Here is a 13908-nt window from a genome sequence, read left to right as displayed (position 1 = left end):
TGTTATAAGATCAAGTTGGATCCAACATACCAAGTGTTTTGAGAAAATAATTAAAATTAGTTAATAATATATTTTTAGAGAAAAATACGAGATTCGTTTGCCCAAAACAAAACTAGTGTGTCTTAAGCGAGTGAACTCGGTTTACTTCGGTCTTGGTTCGGTCTTTGACTCGGAATAAGATCGAGGATGGTTACCACATAAGGATGTTTGATTGCATGGTGGTACCCATTAAGTATCAAATGAAAAAGTGTGAGAATGTTTTATTTATTAATTTATATAATATAATTAGGGAATCAGTAAAAATATACACAAATTTTAAAATACAAATAAAGTTTTAAAGAATAGAAGCAACTTTAGAAGATGATGGTTCCATTTCACCAACCATTACCATATCATGTGTAGGCTCTTCTACAAATTTTTGTCCAACTTAAGGATCATGTGTAAACTCCTATACAAATTTTGCCCAACTTAAGGATTATTTAATAAACATAAACAATTCCATGTATAATTTTTTTTATGTTTATTATATAAAGAATAAATTTTATATTTACTTATAGACTTTTGATGAGTTGAATAAAAGCAAGACCAATATTGTAAAATAAAAAGATTAAAATATATAAAAGGAAATACGAGAGAAAAGAATGTAAAAGTATCTTTTAATTATAACCTTATAAAGAAATATAACTACGGTAAACAATTTAAGTTTTAGTACAAAAAAGATCTTCGTAAATCCAATATGTGCTTAAAAAAATTTGGTTAGACATGTCACCTAATCTAGACAACTGACCCGTATTGCAACCATTAGTTACCCGACATTTTCAGGCCAAGTTTTAATAATATACTTGGGTGAACCTCTGACTTATGTTTTTAAAAGAAAATTAGAAAAACAAAGCTGTTCGTTTAGGAGGTTGGAGCTTTTTTTAAAAAAAATTTCAAAACCGCTTTCTTAAACATACTTTAGATTAGAGGTGTTCACGGTCCGGTTTGAACGATTTTTTAGGTCAAACCGTGAACTAAACCGTTAGTACCGGTTTTTGATCGTCGAATATCGAAACCAGACAACTTTGTTTAAAATTAACTTCGCCCTACAATCCACATCTTGCCAAAAATTAAATTGTTTTCATATCGTAAACTCAAAGTGTATTTAATAACCATCAAAGGCAACACCCAATAATATAAATTAAAAAAAAAAACATCTAAAACAATTAAAAATATATATTAAATTTTATGAAAATAAACACATTTAAGAAATGAGTTTTAGGACTATGAAAACCAACAAAATATTTAAAAGTAAAACTAACCCAATGACACTGGATGAGTATTAGGATTATGAAAACCAACAAAGAATCATGAACAATAATAAATCAAATAGTGTAAAACAGGTAAACCGACATGAATAGTAAACAACTACACATAAAAAACCATGAATTACATTAATATCAATTTAAGAAATTAACAAAAAAAAATGCAAAGCCAAACTCTAATAAAAAAACGAAAGTGAGTTCACTTGATGGATATGAGGATGATTTAGATCTGTCATGAAGTTACATAATGTTTTAATTGGAACCTGAAATGGAAGAAATAATCAAAACGAAGAATAGTGACAGTAACAGAAAAATAGCATGGTGAAGAAATTAGAACCTGAAATGCAAAGAGCCGTTAACGGTGGTGGTTGTGTAGTGGTCGGGGATTAGGTGGGGGTTAGTAGCTTCGGTTGTCTCGAGAGCCGTTAACGGGAGGATGTCGGCAGTTAGGGCGGTTTTCCGATGTACTATTCTTCCTCACGATTCGTCGAAACCCCAGCTCCAACAGAGAGGAGGCCCTAAAACGGAGAAATATGTGCTTAAATATCTAGATCTAACTTCGATTTAACAAAAGAAACAACCAAAACGGAAACAACAAACCTTATGTCGACATTTTGACCGGAAATCTACAACCGTCACCATCATCAACCAGAAATCGGTTGCTAGAGTTGTTGGTAGAACTAATTAGCTTCTTACCAGGGTGGTGGTTGGGAGTGAAGAAGGAAGATGGAAGATTGAAAGAGAGAGAAATATGATTTTCATAAAAATGAATTCAAGATTGAAAGAGAAATGTGAAGAGAGAGAATGATGAATATGATTTGAAATTTGAATATACTGAAGAAAGAAAGAGAAGAGGCCTAGATAAACCCACCTTCTTTATTAATTGAGACTTCCAAAGGAAGCTTTGTAAACAACATACGTGGATAACTTGCCTTTTGAACACAATATCAAATAGAATGTGGGGCTGACACGTGTCCCAAATGCATGTGGTGGTGACACATGTCAGAACCTGTTTTCCTTTATTATATATAGAGACATTAGTGTCTACCACTCTAGAGAACTATCTTCGATATATATGTTTTATAGATATTTGTTCCCATTTATTACTTTGTATTTCTTAAGTTTAGTGGTATAAATTGAAATTTATAATATCTTATATTTTGTAGTTTTTGTTTTATTACTATTAGGTGTGATACACGGGTTCTAACCTTCAAAATTTATAAATGGCTACTACTTTTAGGTCTTGAATAGTTGAATGAGTATTCAGAGGTAGAAAAGACTCACATACATACTTAAATGAAATTAATATATAACTGTAAATGAAACACTATTAAATATGATTTGTATTTATTTATCATAAATTATTTTTAATATTAAAATATGTGGTAACCAGCCCCGTGTAATACACGGGTTATAACCTAGTTACATAATAAAAGTTATAATTTACTTTTAAGATTTTTTATTTATGATTAAGCGAAAGCTTAAATCGGTCAGAATCTTATATTTACATTTACATTTGGTTACTTTATCTTCACATTCGTTCATTTAGAAAAAAAATAGAAGTTATTAAGAATCTTTCTTTCTGTTATCCAATTTCATTTCATTATAAATGCCATTTTGTATCCTCCATGTTGGTGCATTGCATGAGCTAACCGACCAATATCTCTCCATTCTCTGTCAATGTTAAAATTGCTCTTAGCAAGTTCCAGTTAAGCTTGGTTTCACAAAAAGATATCATCAAGGCAATGTGCTTTACCACAACAGGATTCAAACCATTCAAAACTAAGTTTTTAGTAGTTGGTTATGTAATGCAAAATCCATATTAGAGACACATATATGTATTCAACTATTCATGAATGAATGAGGAGATTTCAGTTCCTTATTCATAAATAACGAGATTGTAACATCTTCAAATGGTCAGTACTAACGGGGTGTTGGAAAGCAACTTATGACTTATTAACTATTAAAAAAAGCTAAAAAGTGTTGGGTATTGTGTGTTATTATGAGGGGACTAGTTAATAAGTTGTAACTTATTAACTTATGAAAAAATGAACCATGTATGAATGCATTTTAATATAGTCTCTAATTATAATATAAATACTTTAATATAAAATACACCTAAAAGTAGTGATTACTTCTCTCCATCATTTTACTTATGTTCTCTCTTTCACACAATTTAACATAACTCCTCATACTTTTAAGGAAGTTTAAAACAGTTTTATGGGTTCACCGCACAGTTGCTGGATCTCACTTTCCAACGTTTCTAGAAGTTTAGCCTTTGTCCGCCGGTATATCCAAGCTCCAGCCGTTTGATCCCAGTCAAACCTCGAAGGACCACTGCACATAAATGATAAAAACTACATTAATAATATATATATAAAACATATGCCAACTTGATATCAAAAGTGTGTGTACATTTGTACCTCACAGGGGATGACATCCAAATCTGTCTGTTTGGTGTCTGTTTGTTCAACACATAGGTTCCCAAGCTACCGAATTTTACAGTTAAAACTTGGTTCTGTATACACCAAAACAAAACTATTATATAAATAATCAACTTAAAGAAAACAAAGTTAACGGGAATCAAATCTAACCCCATAATCTATATCAAAACCATCAATGTCCACAGAATCACCATATTCCTGTCAAATAAGAAGAAAATTAGGTTGTAAGGGTAAAAACGAGCTGAGCTGAGCTGCTCGAGACCAGTTCACTAAAAGCTCGGTTCAAAAGAAAAAATTAAAATAAGGAAAGAAAAACGCTCAAATCAATCTGAGCTTAAACGAGCTCGAGCTTGACAAGGCTACTGAACCTAAATAAGCCTCATATTTCTAAAAATATAATAAATTTTATTTAATACAATAACTATATAGTTACATAGCAAGTATAGTTATATATAATTATGATAAAATAACTAAACAATATATATCATGTTATAATGGTGTGCGCGATGCGGTTTTGGGCTAAAACTGGAAACCAAATTTTCGATTTTTTATTTTTGAAAACCGTTCGGGTTCGGTTTCTTTGGTTTTCAGGTTCGATTCGGTTTTGCTAATCGGACAAAAAACAATTGACCCAAGATACTGAAATTAGGCCTGTAAACGAACTGAACAAACATGAACAAGGGCATGTTCGTGTTCGTTCATTCAACTTAAATGAACACGAACACTTAATCGAACACATATGTTGTGTTCGTGTTCGTTTATTTTCGTTTGGTTTCTAAACGAACAGTTGACGAACATAACTGAACAAAGATAAACAAACATAAAGGAACATATATGAACAAATGTAAATGAACACATACAAACATAAACGAGCATTAATGAACACAAATGAACAAATATAAAACCATCAAGTAGATGACTCTTCAAGATAATATTTAATGGATAAACCAAGATGATTGACTGATTGATTACCTCTATCTTCTCCAGCAAATCATGAATTGTTGAATCTGCGAGTTTATGAAATTCATCCTCCGGTAGCAAAGCACTGTATGCACATTATTATTAACTGTTAGCAAGTTCAGTTTGTTCTCATATTACAATACTACAACTGATAAACTAATATAATGACTGTCATGAGCAAAGAGATGCAGATTAATCTACCTGTATGAACATAATTTATAATTTAATAATACAAATCAACCAACTTTTGAAGACAAAAACACACGAGCGAGCGAGAATATACATAGGTGCCTGAATTGTAGAATATCTTGAAATCAAAAAACAAAGCTACCTACCTGTAATGAATGACAGCAGGTCCTTGAGAGGTCCGGGAGCAGAAATCATTGCTACAAAATGGACTTAAATTATTATATAAAAAGGAGGACGACGACGAACAAGGAGGACGAAGAGTAGGCTTCGAATGTTGATAAACAACCCTAGAATTTGATAACAGCCGCCAATTGTTAATACATTTTGATACCCTTTTCAGAATCTTGGGAGAAAAAGACATTTTCTTTATATATGTGAGTGAGTATGCAGGAGATCAAGATTGGTGAAAGAAACTGTAAAGGGGATTTGGGGGTGAAATGTATGTATGTAGCTGGCCTTCTATTTTATTTGGGCTGTGGGATGTATTAATATAAATAGGGCCGCCCAAAGCGCTCGTCGCTTAAATTCGTTCGTCGCTCGCTTGAAAATTGCTTGAAAGTTGCTCGTTTGTTTTTTCGCTCGATTGTAAACGAGCCGCTCTGCTCGGTTCGGTTCGGCTCGAATATTTTTAATTGACTATATATATAATTATATATATGTTCGCTCAATGGGGTCGAAGTATTATGTTTAAATATATATATATATATATATATATATATATATATATTATCAAAATGTTATGAAGCCCATTCGTGCCCATTCATTTAACATTAAGATAATCCAGCCCAATAAAAAAACCCAACATAAATTACCAAACAAAACAACTAAAAGCAAACCCTAATTGTAAAACTTTAACATCGTTGGTGAGTGGTGACTTGGTTCAAAGTTCAGACATCCATTCTATTCCTCTCTTCTCATTCTTACAACCCTAATTCCCGTCTGCTCCGCCGCACTACCGCTCTGCTGCGATGCTACTCCGCCGCTCATCCCATAACCTTAATGTTGCAATTTTTATTATTATTTCTTTTTTAAATTCGAGCCAAATCGAGCAGAACCGAGCCGCTCGGTTGTAAACCAAGCGAACCGAGCCGCTAGGTTTCAATGCGAGCCGAGTTCGAGCAGACGCTCGGTTCGTAAACAACCCTAAATACAAATACAAATACACTAAACTTTAAGCCCAATTTGTTAAAAAAATATCGGTTTTTACTTTTTACTTTTTATATATATTGTTGTTGCGTACCTTATATATATATATATAGGGGTAGGATCTAGAAAGAACTCCTACAAATGTGAGAAATACAGAACTCATTCAAATCTATTGATTTTATTAAAGGAGTGAAAAAAAAACAAACAAGAAAAAAATAGGGGTTTTAAAAGAAAAGGGTAAATTGGGCATAAAAAATATTTGTATCCTCTCTCTCTCTATCGCTCGCACACCATCTCCCATAACCTAGGGTTCATCCTATCTACCTGCAAAATTTGTCTGATTCATTGCGAAATCAGTTGATTACACCAAAGACACACCAGCAGGTAATCGTTCCTACAAGGTCTTATCTTGCGTTTCATGTGTATATCATTAGTATTACTGTGAATCGGTAAAAATAGTAGTTGATTCTTTGTTTATGTGTGTTTTTTTGTGTAAATCGAGTAACAATGTGTTGATACCAGCTCGTATCTGTCTAATTGTACATATTTAGTACAAGAATCATAGGTGTATTGCACGAAGTTGGCTCAATTTATGGTGTTATTGTGTGTTTTGTTTATAAATCGAAATTATTGCGTTTATATCAGTTCACATATGCAATATACTCTGTTTTTGTGTTTTTTTTTTAAATCAAATTATGTGTGTTTTTTATGTAAATCGAGTAACAATGTATTGATACAAGCTCGTATCTGTCTGATTGCACATATGTAGTACAAGAATCATAGGTGTATTGCACGGAATTGGCTCAATATATGGTGTTATTGCGTGTATTGTTTGTAAATTGAAATTATTGCGTTTATATCAGTTCACATATGCAATATACTCTGTTTTTGTGCTTTTTTAAATCGAATTATGTGTTTTTTTTGTGTTAATCAAGTAACAATGTGCTGATACCGGCTTATATCTGTCTGATTTCACATATGTAACACAAGAATCATAGGTGTATTGCATGAGATTGGCTCAATATATGGTGTTATTGTGTGTTTTGTTTGTAAATTGAGATTATTGTGTTTATATCAATTCACATATGCATTATACTCTGTTTTTGTGTTTTTCGTAAATCGAACAATAATACATTGATATAAGTTAGTATTTGTTTGATTGCATATACGTAGTGCATAATTGATGTGCTCGATTGATGTTTTTTAGATGTGTTTGTCAGAATATGGTAATGTTACCTTATACAAGCATAATTGCATAGATGTATTATATTACATTATGGCTAACTTGACGCACCAATATGTATTTGTGTTTGTTGCACGTATGCAGTGTTTGTTTGTTTTTAATTGAATGATAGCATACTGATATCAGGTCGAATTTTTATTGTATTGTTAAACATAGCACGTGCGCAATACATAAATCATATGTTTGATTGCATAACTTTCCAGTTAGTCAAACATATAATTGTTTATGTTATCGAGCATATTCGTTTGGAATGCATATGCACATCACGTTATATACAGTTAGGTCGGCGTAACATGTGTACTTGTCAACAAGGGGTGAAAAATGAAACAAGGGAAGATTATTGGACTTAACAAATTTGGCTTAACAATATAAATAAGTTTTTGAAATTTATACATATAAGACTATGATTAAATTTTTCATATCAATGACATTACATGTATGTTGCAGTTGCAAAGACCAAGAGGTGGTCAAAACGACCATATAAAGTGAAATAGGCAACATTGCTAGATGGGGAATACGAGTCCGACAAGGAAGATGAGGATGAAGATGAAACAACCTTAAATGGTATGGTTTATATAAGTTAGGATCGCGTTAAATGTATATGCAGTTCTGATGCTTATGTATGATGACGTATACGTAATAAAGGCAAAAAAGCCCGCACCCGACATGCATACTCGAAACCCGAAGTGTCTGGGCCGGGTAAACGGGTATGTGACCAGGTATGCAATCAATAAATAAATCTTTTTCGGGTTCGGGTACGGGCATGGGATTCGACGATACCTGACCCGGTTACCCAAAACATATATACCCAATTACCCGAAATATTTACTTTACTTATTTTTAGTTTCCTATTTACGTAAACTTCAATTAATATCGAAGTACTATATGTTTCCCGGCCATATGACTATTCAGTATCTTTATCCCAACTTCAATTTCCCATTTATTGCCCTACCGCCCAACTTTTCAATTACTAACACTCAAAATCCACTTTCATTTGCATATTTGCTCCTCCTTGCGTCATCACTTGTAAACATTGAGTATCTTTATATTTGATATTTTATGATGTATTGATGTTGCAATTACTAAAAATGTAAAACTAAAATCATGGAAATGTACTTCAAAATGCTCGTGTATAATTTTAAACAAATTAACAGGTATACTTGACACCCCGGGGTATGCCCGATACATGATGACGCTACGTGAAAATTGACCTTCGGCCACACGAAAAAAGTGTGGCCGTAGGCCTTTAGCCACACACATTTGGTTCAGGTCATATGTGGCCAAAGGTCGTGACACCGTGGGTATGATATGGCCACACACAGTTTTTAGTGGCCTTATGTGGTAATAAGTGTGGCTAAAGGGTACATGCATTAGTTGCTGGCCATCAAGAAGCTTCTCCAATAAGTGTGGCTAAACGGTAGAAAATGGCCACATGACAATTTACTATGAGTGACCATTGCACGTATATAGCCACATGAATTCATGTTTCTGCCACATGAATTTTATATTATTGTGGCCAATAGGGTTGTGTTAAGCTTGCATTGTGACCTATACCGTCTAGATATAGCAAAGAAATGGCCACTTAAATTTAATAATAGAGTGGCTAATTATATGATATAGACACTGGATGTTACATTAAAAGTGGCTAAATATGTTTACTTGCCACTCAAACACTCCTTTGTAGATTATAGTGCGGCCATTGTTTTACCGTTTGTCACACATAATGCTTTTCGTAATTTAAAGTGTGGCTATTGTAAAACTTTTCGTCACACATAGTGAGGTACTGTGTGGCTAATCATATCTTATAGACACTGGAGGTTATTGTGAATGTGGCTAAATATGTTTACTTGCCACTCAAACACTCCTTTGTAGATTATAGTGTGGCCATTGTCTTACCGTTTGTCACACATAATGCTTTTTGTAATTTAAAGTGTGGCTATTGTAAATCTTTTCGTCACACATAGTGAGGTACTGTGTGGCTAATCATATCTTATAGACACTGGAGGTTATTGTGAATGTGGCTAAATATGTTTACTTGCCACTCAAACACTCCTTTGTAGATTATAGTGTGGCCATTGTCTTACCGTTTGTCACACATAATGCTTTTTGTAATTTAAAGTGTGGCTATTGTAAAACTTTTCGTCACACATAGTGAGGTACTGTGTGGCTAATCATATCTTATAGAAGCTGTAGGTTATTGTGAATGTGGCTAAAAATGTGAACTTGCCACTTAAACACTCCTTTGTAGATTATAGTGTGGCCATTGTCTTACCGTTAGTTACACATAATGCTTTTCGTAATTTAAAGTGTGGCTATTGTAAGACTTTTCTTCACACATAGTGAGGTACTGTATGGCTAATCATATCTTATAGACACTGGAGGTTGTTGTGAATGTGGCTAAAAATGTGAACTTGCTAGTCAAAAACTCTTTTGTAGTTTGTTGTGTGGCCATTGTCTTACCATTTGTCACATATAATGCTTTTTGTAATTTAAAGTGTGGCTATTGTCAAACTTTTCGTCACACATAATGAGGTACCGTGTGGCTAATCATATCTTATAGACACTGGAGGTTATTGTGAATGTGGCTAAAAATGCGAAGTTGCCACTCAAAAACTCTTTTGTAGTTTGTGGTGTGGCCATTGTCTTACCGTTTGTCACACATAATGCTTTTTCTAATTTAAAGTGTGGCTATTGTCAAACTTTTCGTCACAAAAAATGTTTATGTTGTGGCTAATGGTCATTTATAGACTCTAATTTTTGTAATTTCAGGCGTGGCTATTGTCTTACTTTTGGCCACACCTATTTAATGTGTTCTATGTGGCCAAATTGTGTGTAATTAGGCAATATATAATTATTTTTATTTTTGTGCAGTAATATAAAACAGCTATGAGCAAGCATGACAAAACAATATTAGAAACAAATTATAATAACAATAATATTCACTTAAGCAAATGTATATGCAAAATATCTTACAAAATACAAAAATAACGACTACCTATATACTAGCTAAGGCGTCGGTTTTCTTGGCACTGCTCCTTGTCTTCTGTTTGGTCACCCGGTCTATCGTTGTGTACTTTGCCTTTGCCTTCTTGCCAGCTCTGTCTGGTTCTTTTGAGGATGGGAGTGGTGGTAGCTGGAACAACAGAATATGAAAAACAAATATGTATAATTAATGTCGTATTTTGTAATTGAATAGAACAAAATAGTAGGCCTGCAGACGAACTGAACGTTCGTTTAACTGTTCGTGAACCTTTTGGCTGGAAGTTCATTTATGTTCGTTTATCTATGTTCAATTACGTTAGTTTAGATTATAAACAAACGAACATAAATGAACACAAGTGTTCATTTTTTAAACTAAATGAAAATGAACACAGATATTTGTTCGGTTAAGTTAAAAGGGAACAAACCTCCTGGTCACATAAGATTAGGTGTTCTGGCCAAGCAACAAAAGTACCACGTGCGTTGCCAACAGTCACAATTTCACCTGCCTCACAAGGAATAATTGTTTGTTCCTTTATGACTTCATCAATACTAACTTTATAGCAACCCTCCGGGATTGCTTTTCCATGCAACTGTTGTGGAACCGGTGACCAATGAACTTTACCATTTGCCACTTTGTTACGCTTGTTATGCACACACAAACGACACTCATACACCTATAATCAAGCATGTGAAATTAAGATGGCTTAGTTGAAGTCAATATATAAGTACATACCCATGTTGGTGGGAAATTAACAATGTTTCGCGCAGTACATACCTTTATGACAGCAGGTGGGGAAGCTTCATCCGTAGATACATCAACTTTTCTTTTGCGGCCGTTTTACCTAAAAACCATTCAATGAATTAAACAACAATTAAAGGAAAAACTAAAATTGCCAAATACTTACTGATGATTTTTTCGAGCCGTTACTATCCAGAGTGTGGTGTAGTTGTGTTGATGCTTGGTCAACATTGTTCTCTACGGGCTTCATTGGTAATATAAAAGAAATTGGAATTGTTAGACTTATTAGGTTATAAAATATAAAAACTGAAATTGCCAAATACTTACTGATGTCGCGCTATGGGGATCGACTACCGTTTGGTCAACACTTTTTTCCACAGACTTGGCCTGCAATTCGGTAATAGAAAATGAGCACACTCACATTGGAAACGAATTATAAAAAGTACTAAAATTGTCAAATACTTACTGATGTCGCGATATGGGGAGTGGGTACCGTTTCGACAACTATTTTATCCGCAGACTTGGCCTACAATTAACTTATGCAAAATCAGCACACTCACATGGAAAGTTAATTATTAAAACAAATCAGTCAAACTGTCAAATGCTTACATGAGAAGCGGATTCTTGTTGCACAACCTCACCTGAGGTTAAGATGTTTCCTACAGAACTGGCCTACAAATCAATTTATTAGGTTATGGAAAATGAAAAATCACATGGAAAGTTGTAATAAACAAAGAAACTGTCAGATACTTACTGGTGCTGACATTTTATTTTGTGCCACAACACTAGTACTTTGGTTAGAACCAACCTGGTTGGGAACATGATTTACCTACGAATTGTGACAAAAACAGTGCCAATTATGTATGTCGAATGCATTAATTAATATGTAGCATACGTCACTTACTTGACTTGCCGACATTTCCAGCAACAATCCTTCGAGATGTCTGAACCTGGCCTCAAATGCTAACCGTTCCTTCTCACGGCTTGCTAGCATAGCATTCGTGGATTCAAGTAGAGATGTCAACCTGTTCACCACTACATCTCTTTGCACCGCCTCATACTCAAGTTGGGCAATCCGTTGCTTAAACGAGCCTTTTACCCGACTCACACCCCAATATTTACCTGTTTTCAATCCGTACCCAATCCCTTTTAAAAACCCACCTTTCTCTTTGCCAAGCACTAAGGTGAAGACATCTGTGCACGGTTCAAGTGCCAGGGCTCCGGAGGCGATGAACTCCTCATGCTGAACCTGCAAGAAAACAAATATTCTAATACACTTGTAATAAGCTTATGTATCCACATCAAGTGTTGAGACAAGTTATACAGACTCAAGTTTTTTTGACACCAATATAAGGCAATGAATTGACTGTAACATGATTTAAAAAGTTTAATACTAAAACATACTAATTTGGTTGCCACGCCTTCGACAACAGCATTCTTGTATGCACCATCTTTGTCCTCCCTTCCTTTCATCCACATTAATGCACGGCCGGGGATCTCATCCGGTTCAATTTCCTTCCTTTTGACCTTGTAAAATATTCAAGAGAAAGCAGTTAACGGTCATGCGTTAGACAAATCGTTGAACTAGAGAGAAAGCAGCTGACGCTGATTACTAGTTTCTCTCGAAGGTAGGTATAACCCCCTCGTCCCATGTGATGATAAAAAACATTCTTTGCTCGAGCTCCCTTTGATGAAGCCGATTTTTTCTTCAACCACACATTATAATCATTTCATTATATTTAAACAAAAAACATAAACCATATATAGTCGATCAATCTACGTTTGCAGAGTAGAGGATTTATACCAGAAACAACTCTGATTGTGTGTACTCAATGAAGCGATCCCAGTCTTCTTGCCTGATCATCGTCCTATGTCCCTTGGCTATTGCCTTCAGCTTCAGAGGTTTACCGATGTTCGGCATAATGTATTTGCATTACATTTTTCTTCTGAAATCCCGAAGAAGGTGTCCGAGCCGATTCATCACAGAAGGCCTGTGAGACGCCTCAATCTCAAAATATTTCTGCATAATATAATACAATAAAGGTGAATTACTTCTCAAAATATAAAATGCACAAATAAAAATTAAGAATAACTGTTATTTGTTCTCACAGTTTTTCTCTAAGCTCCTTTGTGACCTCCCTCCAACTTAAATGTCTCAAGCCAACTATTTCCCTTACAACATCCCCTAAAAAACTTGCAAACTTTGATATGTTTTGGCCAGTGAACCTACCCAGATTATCAAACTCCACTACCAGTCTGATACCACCTGAGTTTGCATATTCGGTACGTAGCTTAGGTAACCTCGTCAACCCCCTTGTAGGTTTTTTCGTAGTAGTAAAACTGTTGATGGGTTGGATAGCCATCGTCCCTACCAGTCTCACCGTCGTTGTCGTTGGCTTCCTAGCTGGAACAGCCTTTAGTGTCGTCTGATTGAGCGTCGTCGACGTCTTTGGCTTCCTCATCGGAGTATATAACATGTTCTTGTTCGATTGTTTCATCTATAAGCTTCATCGTCGTGCTGATTTGTGGAGTGGAAAAGTTTTAATAATTTGAAGTGTAATTTGATTTTTGGAGTGTTAAATGTAATTTGGAGTTTTTGAATATTTGAAGCAATATTTTGGAGCTTTTTGAGTTTTGTCTCCCTTTTAATTAAGAACCAATAGATTATTGGTATAGTTTTTACGGCAAAGAACCTGTGGCTGAAAATAGACACTTTGACAAAAGATGGTTGGATATGCGTGTTACTTGAGTATTAGGATATTTATATATTTTTTGTACATTAGCGTGTTACAAGTGTAATAGTGTTTTTTAACAAAGTGTTTTTTGTTTTATTTTTAGATTTAACCAAGTGTTTTTAGTTTTCTCGATTTGTTTTAAGTTTTCATACAAAAGGCACCATTA

The 13908-nt window shown here is 34.3% G+C and overlaps 1 protein-coding gene across 1 annotated transcript; it reads right to left on the bottom strand.

Moving 5' to 3' along the window:
- Nucleotides 1-3466: 3466 nt before the first annotated feature.
- On the bottom strand, nucleotides 3467-5258 carry LOC143589468 (frataxin, mitochondrial-like). Its single transcript, XM_077070246.1, has 5 exons — nucleotides 5044-5258; nucleotides 4721-4793; nucleotides 3899-3946; nucleotides 3728-3822; nucleotides 3467-3641 (listed from the first exon to the last, which is right to left on the bottom strand). Exons 1-5 carry the CDS (start codon nucleotides 5256-5258, stop codon nucleotides 3512-3514), a joined length of 561 nt encoding a protein of 186 aa, XP_076926361.1. The 3' UTR covers nucleotides 3467-3511.
- Nucleotides 5259-13908: the final 8650 nt, after the last annotated feature.

The sequence above is a fragment of the Bidens hawaiensis genome, unplaced genomic scaffold (assembly GCF_021521415.1).
Source record: "Bidens hawaiensis isolate Kalapana, Puna unplaced genomic scaffold, B.hawaiensis_p1.1 tig00000190_1, whole genome shotgun sequence".
Classification (NCBI taxonomy): Eukaryota; Viridiplantae; Streptophyta; class Magnoliopsida; order Asterales; family Asteraceae; genus Bidens; species Bidens hawaiensis.
The sequence above is the reverse complement of the archived record's forward strand: the minus strand, read 5'-3'. Positions and strand labels throughout refer to the sequence as shown.